Source organism: Salvelinus sp. IW2-2015, linkage group LG33, assembly GCF_002910315.2.
Source record: "Salvelinus sp. IW2-2015 linkage group LG33, ASM291031v2, whole genome shotgun sequence".
Classification (NCBI taxonomy): Eukaryota; Metazoa; Chordata; class Actinopteri; order Salmoniformes; family Salmonidae; genus Salvelinus; species Salvelinus sp. IW2-2015.
In genome coordinates this window covers 23,677,008-23,692,103 of record NC_036872.1, presented here as the reverse complement: position 1 = coordinate 23,692,103, position 15,096 = coordinate 23,677,008, and the positions used below count along the sequence as shown (strand labels likewise).

Sequence of the window (15,096 nt, the reverse complement as noted above, 5' to 3'; positions counted from 1 at the left end):
CAGTACATATTAGCGGCCTTAGGCTGTGTGATAGTACAGTGCAGTACATATTAGCAGGGCAGGCTGTGATTAGTACAGTGCAGTACTTCCTAGCAGGCTAGGGCTGTGATAGTAATTAGTACAGTTACATAATAGCAGGGCTAGGTTGTGATCGTACATACAGTTACATATTAGGCAGGCTAGGTTGTGGATAGTACAGTACAGTACATATTAGCAGGCCTTAGCTGTGATAGTACAAGTGCAGTACATATTAGCGGGCTACGGGCGTGATAGTATAGTACCAGTACATATAGCAGGGTAGGCTGTGATAGCTACAGTACGTACATCTTAGCAGGGCTTAGGCTGTTGATCAGTACAGTTACAGTACATAATTAAGCAGGCGCATAGGCTCGTGATAGTACAGTACAGTACATATTAGCAGGGCTAGGCTGTGATAGTACAAGTACAGTACAGTACATATTAGCAGGACTAGGCATGTGATAGTACAGCTTACAGTACAGTACATATAGCAGACTAGGCTGTGATAGTACAATACGGAACATAATTAGCATGACTAGGCTGTTGATTAGTACAGTACAGTTACAGTACATATTACAGACTAGGCTATGCATAGTACAGTACAGTACATCTTAGTAGGGCTAGGTTTGTGATATTACAGTACTAGTACAGTACAGTACAGTACAGTGCAGTACATTCCTAGCAGGGCTAGGCTGTGGATTAGTATAGTACAGTACATAATAGCAGGGCTAGGCTGTGATAGCTACGTACAGTACATAATAGCAGGGCTAGGCTGTGATAGTACATACCAGTTACATATTAGCAGCGGCTAGCTTGATAGTACAATACAGTACATTTATTACAGGGCTAGGGCTGTGATAGTACAATACAGGACATATTAGCAGGGCTAGGCTGTGATAATACAGTACAGTACAGTACATTAGTAGCAGGGCTAGGCTGTGAGTAGCTACAGTCTACAGTTACAAGTTACATATTAGCAGGGCATGGTTGTGAAAGTAGAGTACAGTTACAGTACAGTACAGTACAGTTTACAGTACAGTTACAGTACAGTTACAGTACATACCAGTAACATATTAGCAGGGCTAAAGACCACCAAGAATAACACAATAAAGTTTCAACAGATGATTTCCATTGTGTCCTTTGTAGGGAGAAAGAGGGGAACGCAAAGCGAGGTTTGGGAATTGCCAGGTGGCAACTCACAAAGGACCAACAAAATTGTTGTTTGTTTCTTTAAAAAATGAGCTAATTGGTACAGTTCAATTTCCTAATAAAACAACTATGGAACAGTTACATTCTCCCTTGTCTCACATCCCCTTAATATATACAACAATCAATCCTATAATATACAAACCAATCACAGTATGATAACACGTAATATTACACCGTAGACCATATGCTATCCCCGGGGGAATTTCCTTCTCAGCACGTACTATAATTCTTTACGACTCACTTAGGAGGAACATGCTACTATTTAGCATTTTCCCCAGTGCAGAAACTTGGAAAACTACCCATCGAAGGTATACATTTTCAACATTCTTACAAGGACTATTCCTAAAAAATGGCAGTGATTAATAAACTGTTTATTTCTCCGGTTACCACTATTAAATCCTAGAAGGAACAACATCAGTTATGGTTGTCCCGGACTGAGTTAATAAAGTTAGTTACATAGGTACCTGGGACCATGGCTGGGACAAGTTTATAAACAGGACACCGTTTAATCTGACCAGACTCTCTCCTCCACTTTGAGTTATCTGAGGCTTTCAAAGTGGGATGGTCAAAGATGAGGTACGTGGCTTGGAAGTTGAAGAATAATCCTGGACTTAATTTGTTCTCATGATGTCTGCAATTTATTTTTATTTATTCTTGGTGGCAACTATTGTACCAGGAAGAGCACGCAGATCGAAGTGCCACTGAACAAGAGCCACTGTCAATGACACCATTGCATTCTTATCCAGATATTGGAGGTTTCTTGCCAGGAAACCTAATCTATGGTTCACTTTGGAGATAACGTTTTGTGCCATGCTCTCCCCTGTCAGAATGGTTATCTAGAACACATCCAAGATACGTAACATCCAAGATACTTAACATCCGAGATACTTAACATTCCAAGGATACTTAACATCCAAGATAACTTAGACAGAGTCTTTTTCTGGACTACTAAATCACCTACTACCAGCTTAAATCTGGATATTTTACAGTGTCAACTTTCTATCACAAAACAAGGTGCACTCTGTTTTACAAGGCGATAGTGACAAGGCTTATTGTTCATCTAACCATTTCAAATCAAATCAAATTTTATTTAGTCACATGGCCGAATAACAACAGACCTTACAAGAGAAATGCTTACTTACAACCCCTAAACGAACTGCAGTTTTAAAAAAATGAATACGAATAAGAATAAAGATATAACAAAGTATTAGCAAGCTTAAAGCTAGAAGCATAACAAAGCGAGGCAGCATATATACAGGGAAAGTTGCCGTACGAAGTCATTGCGGAGGTTCAGTCGATTAACGTGAGTGGAGTAATACGTCTTTAGATATGTACATTTAGGATTAGAGTTAATTAAAGTGACTATTGCATAGATGACATAGGCAGTAAGTAAGGAAGTGGCGTAAGGGGGGCAATGCAAAAAAAAGTTATTCTTTGAGGTAGCCATTTGAATTAGTGTTCAGGAGTCTTATGGACTGGGAGTGTGAAAGCTGTTTAGGAAGCTCTTCATGACCTAGACTTGGCGCTCCAGGTACCACTGCGTATTGCAAGGATAGCAGAGTGAGGATGAACAAGTCTATTGACAGGGTCTGTTGGAGCTTGCTTTTTTGACCTTTCCTCTGGATCACCGCTGGTATAGAGTGTCCTGATGCAGGAGCTTGGCCCCAGGTGATGTTTACTGGCATGTCGCACTACCCTTGTAGTAGCCCTTTGCGGTCAAGAGAGGTCCAGCAGAGTTGCCATACCAGGCAGTGATGCAACCAGTCAGGATGCTCTCGATGGTGCAGCTGTAAAACCTTTTGAGGATTGAGCATGAATCTACACAAATTTTGTCGTGCCCCTTCACGACTGTTGGTGTGCTTGGACCATGTTAGTTTTTTGGTGATGTGAACCAAGGAACTTGAGCTCTAACCTGCTCCACTTCAGCCCGTCGATGAGAATGGGGGCGTCTCAGTCCTCCTTTTCCTGTAGTCCACAATCATCTCCTTGGTCTTGATCACGTTGAGGGAGAGGTTGTTGTCCTGGCACCACACGGCAGGTCTCTGACCTCCTCCCTATAGGCTGTCTCGTTGTGTTGGTGATCAGGGCTACACTGTTGTGTCATCGCAACTTAATGATGGTGTTGGATCGTGCCTGGCCTGCAGTCATGAGTGAACAGGGAGTTAGGAGGGGACTGAGCACCACCCCTGAGGGCCCCTGTGTTGAGGATCAGCGTGGCTGAGTGTTGCTACCTACCTACCACCTGGGGCGGCCCGTCAGGAAGTCCGGATCCAGTTGCAGAGGGAGGTGTTTAGTCCCAGGGTCCTTAGCTTATTATGAGCTTTGAGGGCACTATGTGTTGAACCTGAGCTGTAGTCAATGAATGGCATTCTCAAATAGGTGTTCCTTTTGTAGTGGGAAAGGGCAGTGTGGAGTGCAATAGAGATCATCATCTGTGGATCTGTTAGGGCGGTATGCAAATTGAGTGGGTCTAGGGTTTCTGGGATATGGTGTTGATGTGAGCCATGACCAGCCTTCAAAGCACTTTATGGCTACAGACGTGAGTCTACGGTCGGTAGTCATTTAGGACAGGTTACCTTAGTGTCTTGGGGCACAGGGTCTGCTTAAAACATGTTGGTATTAAGACTCGAGAGGGAAGGTTGAAAATGTCAGTGAAGACACTTGCAGTTGGTCAGTGCATGCTCGCAGTACACGTCCTGGTAATCCGTTTGGCCGCGGCCTTGTGAACTGTTAAAGGTCTTACTCAATCGGCTGGGAGAGCGTGTCACACAGTCTCCAGACAGTGGGGCTCTCATGCGTGTTCAGTGTTATTGCCTCGAAGCGAGCATAGAAGTACTTTAGCTCGTCGGTAGGCTCGTGTCACTGGGCAGCTTCGTCTGTGCTTCCTATTGTGTCTGTAATGGTTGCAGCCCTGCCACATCCGACGAGCAGAGCGGTGTAGTACGATCATCTTAGTCCGTATATGCACTGCCTGTTTGATGTTCGTCAGAGCCGGCATTAGCGCGCATGAGGTTCGGATGTGGATATAAGCTTCCGGGTTAGAGTCCGCTCTTGAAGCGGCAGCTCTAGCCTTTAGCTCAGTGCGGATGTGCCTGTAATCCATAGCTTCTGGTTGGGGTATGTACTAGTCCACTGTGGGGAGAACGACCTTATTAGAGAAGCCAATGACGATGTGGTGTACTCCTCAATGCCATAGGAGAATCCCGAACATATCCATCTGTGCTAGCAAAACAGTCCTGTAGCTTAGCATCTGCTTATCTGACCACTTTATGAATCTGGAGTCACTGGTGCTTCCTGCTTAATTTATTGCTATCTCTCTTCTTTTTTTAGACAGAAATCTTGCTTGTTTGTAGGTGACCAAATACTTATTTTCCACCATCATTTGCAAATAAATTCATAAAAAATCCTACAATGTGATTTTCTGGATTTTTTTCTCTCAATTTTGTCTGTCATAGTTGAAGTGTACCTATGATGAAAATTACAGGCCTCTCTCATCTTTTTAAGGGGGAGAACTTGCACAATTGGTGGCTGACTAAATACTTTTTTGCCCCACTGTATATACAAAAGTATGTTGATGCCCCTTCAAATTAGTGGATTAGGCTATTTCAGACACATCATCTGGGGCATCTTTCATTACAATCTATTTAAATTGCTACCTGTTTCAGCTTCCATGTAGCCCTCACCCTGAATTAATTTATTGGTTCCTAAGGGTTAGCACATTGTTACATCTTTATGCCAAATGAGACAAAAGGGCACAACAAAACGGTCCAAAGAAAAGCTATTTTGTTTTGGGACCAAGGCAGTTGGTTGCCAGGTGAACCATGAGAAAGTGTAGGCCTCATGTGCAAATAAATCCATGTGCACATACACCAAACCAAGGGCTTCCTCCCTCTTCATCCTGCAACATTGTTTTACAGTAGTTCTATACCAATCCAGACACTCTCCACCCTATTGATCATTTGATTAATTATTTAGCTTGTTGTAAAAAGTTACCTCACCAGACTGGTCGTCGTCATTTAGCTGGTTTCCAGGCTGTCTGTTTGAATTAATTCAAGGGCAGTATTCCCATACAGACSTTTCTATTTAGTGTTCTGGTCCCTAGCTAATAGATGGTGTCCACTCAGTCAGGGAGGGGACAACCATTCAGAGTTATATAAGAAAAGTCTGGATATGAATGCTGATTTAGGGCCTTAACTTATCCATTCAAGCATTGAAGCCTGTTGAAAACCTCCCCTCCTCTTCCTCCTCCACTTAGCCCCTTACGCAACAGTGCTTTGTCTAAGTCTCTGTGAAGCACATGCTCCAGAAGTAGAGGTGTTCTGCTCTGGCTGTATTGTACTATCGTCTCCCGTGTCTCTGCTCCATCTCTCGAATCTTTCACTATGTCTGTCCAGCTGGTCGTAGCTCTCCTAGCTCTAGCTTCTCTGAATGCTGCATCTGCACCGCTCTGTAAAGAACTGGTCAAACCCCTGGTACTGGAGGACCATACTGAGGTAAGTTGTGATCATAGTACTAAACATGATCTTTAGACTTAATGACTATGTCGCAGATGACACTACTCCCTATCCAGAAAACCTACTTTGGCCAGAGCCAAAGACTCTGGGGAAGGTGTCATTTTGAGACACAGCCATTTATTTTACAAATAAGACCTATTTGTGGCAAATGAAAGTGTGATTATTTATTTTGGGACAGTGACAGATGCTGTGAAATATACATACAGATTTAGGATCTTAATTTTGCCAGTATTGTCATATCAAAAAAATCCTGCAGCAAAAGGATTCAAACATTTAGTCCATAATGTTGCTTGATCACTGGTTCGYCTATTAGCTGGCCAAAAGTAGCCTACATGAAAAGTGCAATACTGTTAATATAACTGTGTGTTAGTGCGGGTTTTCAGTTAATTTATGTAAATCACAAAGCTCATTTGCATTTCCTGCAGCGTAGGAATATTCTSAGCAACAAAAGAGTGATCAAATTAAGATCATACATTTGTACTACACTACACTCTTAGAAAAAAAGGTGCTATCTAGAACCTTAAAGGGTTCTTRGGCTGTCCCCATAGGAGAACCCTTTTTGGTTACATGTTGAACCCTTTCCATAGAGGGTTCTACATGTAACCAAAAGGGTTCTCCTATGGGGAAACTCAAAGAACCCTTTATTCTAAGAGTGTACCTATTGTTTTTTTTTCAACTTCAAATGGTCCAAGTTAGGTTAAGGATACTGCAATGAAGATGGTTTGAAACTCATGGGTTTTTCCTTGTCTGTGACTGGTAGATCTATGGTAAATGGGTGTATGTGATGGGGTCTACGGATCATTCAGTCTTCCAAAAAGCTTTGGGGACTCTGAAAAGCTCCTGGATAGACCTGTCGGCTACATCTGACCAACAAGTAGTCACACTACGTTGGGGAGACCGCATGTAAGTCTGGTTAGGTTGTGGATATGAATGTGGACTGTAACGAATGTCATTGGGCGTTAAAAAATATTAGGAAAGTATCTGCAATGGTAGACATTTCATTTCACCTTTCTCGGAAAGCAACGAGAATGTCTCAGGTTGGCACCTACTTTATGCTAACAAGTTTTCCTAAATATCTATCAGTGATGGCAAATGCGTTGTGGGTGCAACAAATGCTACCATCTCCGGCACCACCTCCACAGTTCACAGTAAGTGACCCGTGCTCTACTAGCCTGCTCGCCAGATCTGTCTGTGCGTTAGCCAACACCCTCCTATGGCATTATGCCAAATAGGACATCAACAAAGGAGCGAGTTGGCTGAAGCAGAAACAGACAAATTTGGCAACCAGGCTAGTGCTCTACATCTTAATGATGGAATCATTTAGCTGCTCAATAATAGGGACTTTATCCACTTGCCTATTTATTACGTACATTGTACTGTACCCTGTGCCTTATCAATATACCATGCCATGTCTTCACTTTATGTCATGATGATAAGCCTGTAAAGATTCAAAGAATAAAATACTGTTACACTTTATTTTAGTTAGATATTTTTCAGGTACTTGGAAATGACATGGTAAAGATTTTGCAACATTGTAACGTTAATTATCTAATAATTATATTGTAGTTTATTTGGTAATCACTAAAACAAGCACCAAAACGTAACCTGACATTAGGTATAAGATTTTACCAAATGTGTTGAATTCTGGGAAGTATTAGCTGAAACAGGCCTAAAGAAGTGTTACCAAATGTCCTAATCATAATGGATCATTTTGTGGATCCACAGTTCATTTGTCTGAACACAAAGGTCAGTACCTGGAGACCTGCCATGACTGCCTGCTATGGTCAGACACCTCTCGTAATGGAGACATCACTGGCAGATACCTACTCCTGTTTAGTAAGTCCACTCAATCAATCAATTTGAGTACACTCCCAAACTAGCCTGGACCCATCTGGATGTGCTTTAACCGACTCCTAACTGCTGTGTTGGTTCAGTGTCATGACCAAAATGTATGGCATGACAATGATAATCAGAGTTTGTTTAAGCACATACAGATCTGTGACGAAGCTAGCCCCAAGCGGGCCCCACTCATTGATGTTGATAAATAGTAGCAGTGTACAGTTGTGGCCAAAAGTTTTGAGAATGAAACAAATATTAATTTTCACAAAGTCTGCTGCCTCAGTTTGTATGATGGCAATTTGCATATACTCCAGAATGTTATGAAGAGTGGTCAGATAATTGCAATTAATTGCAAAGTCCCTCTTTGCCATGCAAATTAACTGAATCCCCAAAAAACATTTCCACTGCATTTCAGCCCTGCCACAAAAGGACCAGCTGACATCATGTCAGTGATTCTCTCGTTAACACAGGTGTGAGCGTTGACGAGGACAAGGCTGGAGATCACTCTGTCATGCTGATTGAGTTTGAATAACAGACTGGAAGCTTCAAAAGGAGGGTGGTGCTTGGAATCACTGTTCTTCCTCTGTCAAACATGGTTACCTGCAAGGAAACACGTGCCGTCATCATTGCTTTGCAAAAAAAGGGCTCACAGGCAAGGATATTGCTGCCAGTAAGATTGCACCTAAATCAACCATTTATCAGATCTCAAGAACTTCAAGGAGAGAGGTTCAAGTGTTGTGAAGAAGGCTTCAGGCGCCCAAGAAAGTCCAGCAAGCGCCAAGACCGTCTTCTAAAGTTGATTCAGCTGCGGGATCGGGGCATCACCAGTACAGAGCTTGCTCAGGAATGGCAGCAGGCAGGTGTGAGTGCATCTGCACGCACAGTGAGGTGAAGGCTTTTGGAGGATGGCCTGGTGTCAAGAAGGGCAGCAAAGAAGCCACTTCTCTCCAGGAAAAACATCAGGGACAGATGATATTCTGCAAAAGGTACAGGGATTGGACTGCTGAGGACTGGGGTAAAGTCATTTTCTCTGATGAATCCCCTTTCCGATTGTTTGGGCATCCGGAAAAAAGCTTGTCCGGAGAAGACAAGGTGAGCGCTACCATCAGTCCTGTGTCATGCCAACAGTAAAGCATCCTGAGACCATTCATGTGTGGGGTTGCTTCTCAGCCAAGGGAGTGGGCTCACTCACAATTTTGCCTAAGAACACAGCCATGAATAAAGAAGTAGCAACACATCCTCCGAGAGCAACTTCTCACAACCATCCAGGAACAGTTTGGCGACGAACAATGCCTTTTCCAGCATGATGGAGCACCTTGCCATAAGGCAAAAGTGATAACTAAGTGGCTCGGGGAACAAAACATCGGTATTTTGGGTCCATGGCCAGGAAACTCCCCAGACCTTAATTCCATTGAGAATTTGTGGTCAATCCTCAAGAGGCGGGTGGACAAACAAAACCCCACAAATTCTGACAAACTCCAAGCATTGATTATGCAAGAATGGGCTGCCATCGGTCAGGATGTGGCCCAAAAGTTAATTGACAGCATGCCAGGGCAGATTGCAGAGGTCTTGAAAAAGAAGGGTCAACACTGCAAATATTGACTCTTTGCATCAACTTCATGTAATTGTCAATAAAAGCCTTTGACACTTATGAAATGCTTGTAATTATACGTCAATACTCCATAGTAACATCTGACAAAAATATCTAAAGACACTGAGGCAGCAGACTTTGTAAAAATTAATATTTGTGTCATTCTCAAAACTTTTGGCCACGACTGTAGGCAGGCTGTACTCCAGACAGGGCATTGTGAAAGTTGACCCTACATCGATAAGGTGTTGAAACAGTATCTTTCTGTCAAAGGGGTSACTATTTCAGTAACCAGCGAGTTCAACGCATTGTTTTGAAAGACAATGGAAGAAYAGCTTTTTGTTGTCTGTTACTAGCCCTAAAAGAGTTCACAAGCAAGTTACTGTTTGGACAGCTTACCAGCCTCCCTCCCCCTCTCTTTCAGCAAGGTCAGGGAAAATGGATCCCACATACCTGGACACCTATAAGAACCAGGCAGAGTGCCTGAACTTCCCAGAGACACACCACACCTATGATGGAGAAACAGGTCAGCGATTCTCTTCGCGCCTCATCTATTTATCTGTTATAGATGCTGAAAAATCAATAAAAGGTTAAGCTTGTCTAAATTGTCACTGTGTTTGAGGGGAATTGAATCATATGAGCATTCACAAGTACCTCTCTAACTGTATCTTGAGCAGACAGAGGATAAAACGATGGCCATTCCATGGTCAGGGTCTAGTTCCATAGCAATATACAGGCTCAACTTGTTTTCGGCACCTTTAAGATCTAAGTTGAAATTACTGCAAAGARCAATGGCCATTATCACAGACCCACCACGGGCGAACTACGGTCTGTGTCATAACTAGAGGTCTACCGATTATGATTTTTCAACGCCGATACCGATACCGATTATTGGAGGACCAAAAAAAGCTGATACCGATTAATCAGCCTCTCCTCGCCCCTACCTGGGCTCGAACCAGGAACACATCGACAACAGCCACCCTCGAAGCAGCGTTACCCATGCAGAGCAAGGGTAACAACCACTCCAAGTGTCAGAGCGAGTGACGTTTGAAACGCTATTAGCGCGCACCCCGCTAACTAGCTAGCCATTTCACATCGGTTACACCAGCCTAATCTCGGGAGTTGATAGGCTTGAAGTCATAAACAGCTCAATGCTTGAAGCACAGCGAAGAGCTGCTTGCAAAACGCACGAAAGTGCTGTTTGAATGAATGCTTACGAGCCTGCTGGTGCCTACCACCGCTCAGTCAGACTGCTCTATCAAATCATAGACTTAATTATAACATAATAACACACAGAAATACGAGCCTTAGGTCATTAATATGGTCGAATCCGGAAACTATCATCTCGAAAACAAGACGTTTACTCTTTCAGTGAAATACGGAACCTTTCCGTATTTTATCTAACGGGTGGCATCCCTAAGTCTAAATATTCCTGTTACATTGCACAACCTTCAATGTTATGTCATAATTACGTAAAATTCTGGCAAATTAGGCGGCCCAAACTGTTGCATATACACTGACTCTGCGTGCAATGAACGCAAGGAAGAGACACAATTTCACCTGGTTAATATTGCCTGCTAACCTGGATTTCTTTTAGCTAAATATGCAGGTTTAACAATATATACTTCTGTGTATTGATTTTAAGAAATGCATTGATGTTTATGGTTAGGTACAGTCGTGCAACGATTGGGCTTTTTTCGCAAATGCGCTTTTGTTAAATCATCCCCCGTTTGGCAAAGTTGGCTGTCTTTGTTAGGAAGAAATAGTCTTCACAGTTCGCAACGAGTCATGTTAGCAGGCAATATTAACTAAATATGCATGTTAAAAAATATATACTTGTGTATTGATTTTAAGAAAGGCATTGATGTTTATGGTTAGGTACACATTGGAGCAACGACAGTCCTTTTTACAAATATGCACCGCATCGATTATATACAACGCAGGACACGCTAGAMAAACTAGTAATATCATCAACCATGTGTAGTTAACTAGTGATTATGATTGATTGATTGTTTTTTATAAGATAAGTTTAATGCTAGCTAGCAACTTACCTTGGCTTCTTACTGCATTCGCGTAACAGGCAGTSTCCTRGTGGAGTGCAATGTAATCWGGTGGTTAGAGCYTTGGACTAGTTAACTGTAAGGTTGCAAGATTGAATCCCCGAGCTGACAAGGTAAAAATCTGTCATTCTGCCCCTGAACAAGGCAGTTAACCCACCGTTCCTAGGCCGTCATTGAAAATAAGAATGTGTTCTTAACTGACTTGCCTAGTTAAYAAGGATAAATAAAGGTGTAAAAAATAAAAATAAAATCGGCCAAATCGGTGTCCAAAAATACKGATTTCCAATTGTTATGAYAACTTGAAATCGGCCCTAATTAATTGGCCATTCRGATTAATCGGTCYACCTCTAGTCATAACCATGCAAAACCACAAGGGGGAGACATTACAAGCATAATAAAAATGCTGTGTCCTTTTTGTTATCTACATATAAAGCATCCTCGTTTTCCTGTGGTAATGACGCATAGCTGAGAGCAAGTATGGCCTGAATTCTAGAGGATATGCAATTTAGTCAGGAAATGGCAATAAAACAAACTTCCTCTGTGACACTGAGGGTTAGTAGATACATGTTTGTATCTAATCTTTACATCCTCTTTATTTCAGAGCTGTGCCCTGATGACAACGAGAAGATGGTGGATGAGGATACTATGGAAGAGAAGCCGACTACAGAGGAAGAGAAGACTATAGTGGAGGAGGCGACTACGGAGGAGAAGCCGACTACAGAGGAAGAGAAGCACTATGGAGAAGAATCCGACTACAGAGGAAGAGAAGACTACAGAGAAGAATCCGACTACAGAGGAAGAGAAGACTACGGAGAAGAATCCGACTACGGAGAAGAATCCGACTACAGAGGAAGAGAAGACTACGGAGAAGAATCCGACTACAGAGGAAGAGAAGACTACGGAGAAGAATCCGACTACAGAGGAAGAGAAGACTACGGAGAAGAATCCGACTACAGAGGAAGAGAAGACTACAGAGAAGAATCCGACTACAGAGGAAGAGAAGACTACGGAGAAGAATCCGACTACGGAGAAGAATCCGACTACAGAGGAAGAGAAGACTATGGATTGAGCAAAACAACCAGATCCTCACTATTGTGCCCAACATCTCTTTAGTGGAACTTTGATCCCAGAACTATCTAACCAAATATGACATGTACTTTCATTCACTTTAAATCATGTCTTACATACACAAGGAGAGTGATATGACCATGTAATGATAAAAAATGCCAACGTTTTTACCGTGAAGGTTTTCATGTCTTTTTACTGTTTCTTTGATAGTCACAGTGATAACAGTTCAATATAACTGTCCAAACAGACATTTAAATAAAGACATTCAAACTCATTTTGTAACTAATTCCATTGAAGTAATAAGATCTGAATAAAATGTAACATTGGTTATACAATGTAAAACTTCCTGTACACGTCTACGTTAGCGGGGAGTTAAGAAATCAGACAACCGCAAACTACTTTCATACTTAACTTGAAATGTGTAGAGACAGCCACTGTAAACTATTCATGTTAATACTGTGGTTTTGAGACACTGCATGTCAAAATTGACTATTTCTTAAACGTTTATATAGAGCGCATAGTAATATACAGGTAACTGCCAAAACAAAGGAAACAGCAACATTAAGTGTCTTAATAGGGCATTGGGCACCACGAGCCAGAACAGCTTCAATCCACCTTGGCATAGATTCTACAACTCTATTGAAGGGATGCGACACCATTCTTCCATGAGAAATTCCYTAATTTGGGGTTTTGTGGAGGTACTCTGTACTTTGGGGTTTACTCTGTATTTTGTTGAAGCACCTTTGGCAGCGATTACAGCCTCAAGTCTTCTTGGGTAGGACGCTACAAGCTTGGCATACCTGTATTTGGGGAGTTTCTCCCATTCTTCTCTGCAGATCCTCTCAAGATATGTCAGGTTGGATGGGYAGCTATTTTCAGGTCTCTCCAGAGACGTTCGATCTGGTTCAAATCCGGGCTCTGGCAGGGTCACTCAAGGACATTCAGACTTGTCCCGAAGCCAATCCTGCGTTGTCTTGGCTGTGTGTTCAGGGTCGTTGTCCTGTTGTAAGATGAACCTTCTCCCCAGTCTGAGGTTCTGAGCTCTCTGGAGCAGGTTTAAGTCAAGGATCTCTCTGTACTTTGCTCTGTTCATCTTTCCCTCGATCCTCACAAGTCTCCCAGTCCCTGCCGCTGAAAAACATCCCCACAGCATGATGCTCCCACCCCATGCTTCACCGTAGGGATGATGCAGGTTTCCTCCAGACATGACGCTTGGCATTCAGGCCAAAGAGTTCAATCTTGGTTTCATCAGACCAGAGAATCTTGTTCCTCATGGTCCTTGAGGTGCCTTTTGGCAAACTCCAAGCGGGCTGTCATGTGCCTTTTACCGAGGATTGCTTCCGTCTGGCCACTCTACCATTAAGGTCTGATTGGTGGAGTGCTGCATAGATGGTCCTTCTCCCCCGATTGCTCAGTTTGGCCAGGCGACCAGCTCRAGGAAGAGTRTTGGTGGTTCCAAACTTCTTCCATTTAAGAATGATGGAGGCCACTGTGTTCTTGGGGACCTTCATTGCCTCAGAAATATTTTGGTACTCTTCCCCAGATCTGTGCCTCGTGACAAACCTGTCTTGGAGCTCTACGGACAATTTCCTCAACATCATGGCTTGTTTTTTTATCTGACATGTACTGTCAACTGTGTGACCTTAAGTGTGTGCCTTTCCAAATCATGTCCAATCAATTAAATTTACCACAGTTGGACTCCAATCAAGTTGTAGAAACATCTCAAGGATACTCAATGGAAACAGGATGCAACTGAGCTCAATTTCAAGTCAAATAGCAAAGGGTCTGAACATGTAAATAAGGTATCTGTTTTAAATTTTTAATACATTTACACATTTCTWTTGTTGAAAAACCTGTTTTTGCTTTGTGATTATGGGGTATTGGGTGTAGATTGATGAGGAAAATCAATTTTAAAATAAGGCTGTAACATAACAAAATATGGAAAAAGTCAAGGGGTCTGATTACTTTCCCAACACACTGTATATGTATAGAGTGCACACTAAACAGTATTATTTACTAAGGTTACAAAATTATGTGAACTTTCAATAAATTCTATGGTTTTCCCAAAATCCTAGTTGGAGGATTCCCGGATCCCTCCAACCAGGATTTCTGGAAAACCTGGGAATTTATTGAATGTTTCCAGAATTTTGCCTTAAGCATTACTCAATATACAGTATCTGCAGTAACAAAGCATTTATAGATTTGTAAATATCAGTAGACTGGCATTAAAATATGGCTTGACTTAACGCAAACTATGAAAAAACAATTAAGACAATCAAAAAAAGAAGTGCAATAAATTCAAGCTCCCTCACTTGACAAGGTGGACAGGGTAAACAGTGGCTGCATCTCAATACTCTTATGTGGTGTCCTCTCCTTGTCTCCTTACTTTCATCTGCATTGTTCTAAAGGTACTGGACAGGTGAGCGCAAATGCCTGGTAGGCATCCATATGTTGCCTTCATCTATATAATGTCTTAAATCAGTGCAGATGAAGGGAAATAGATGAGGGAGGAGACGAAGACATCCTAGACCAGGGGTTCTCTAACCTTTTCAGCTCGAGACCCAAATGAGAAATTGARCGTCCTCTAGTGACCAAAATCATCCTCCAAAGACCCACATGAAGAAGAAATAGTGTGTGATTAATAGGGCTGTCAGAGTTAATCAGTTACGTTGGGCCAGAGCAAGAACACGTGGGTATTAGCGGCATGTAGAAAATTCGTCATTGGCTTTGATACTCTGATTGGTTAGAGACGAACCAATCTCTGATGACTTTATTTTGTTCAACACCCCTCATTTTGACG

The 15,096-nt window shown here is 42.3% G+C and overlaps 1 protein-coding gene across 1 annotated transcript; it reads left to right on the top strand.

Annotated features, from left to right (window-relative positions):
* Positions 1-5,515: 5,515 nt before the first annotated feature.
* Positions 5,516-12,423, top strand: LOC111958173 (saxitoxin and tetrodotoxin-binding protein 2). The gene is made up of 6 exons (XM_023979358.2): positions 5,516-5,720; positions 6,502-6,644; positions 6,825-6,889; positions 7,467-7,577; positions 9,593-9,694; positions 11,830-12,423. The coding sequence occupies exons 1-6, from the start codon at positions 5,610-5,612 to the stop codon at positions 12,339-12,341; spliced, it is 1,044 nt and encodes a 347-aa protein (XP_023835126.1). The 5' UTR covers positions 5,516-5,609; the 3' UTR covers positions 12,342-12,423.
* The last annotated feature ends 2,673 nt before the right edge of the window (positions 12,424-15,096 follow it).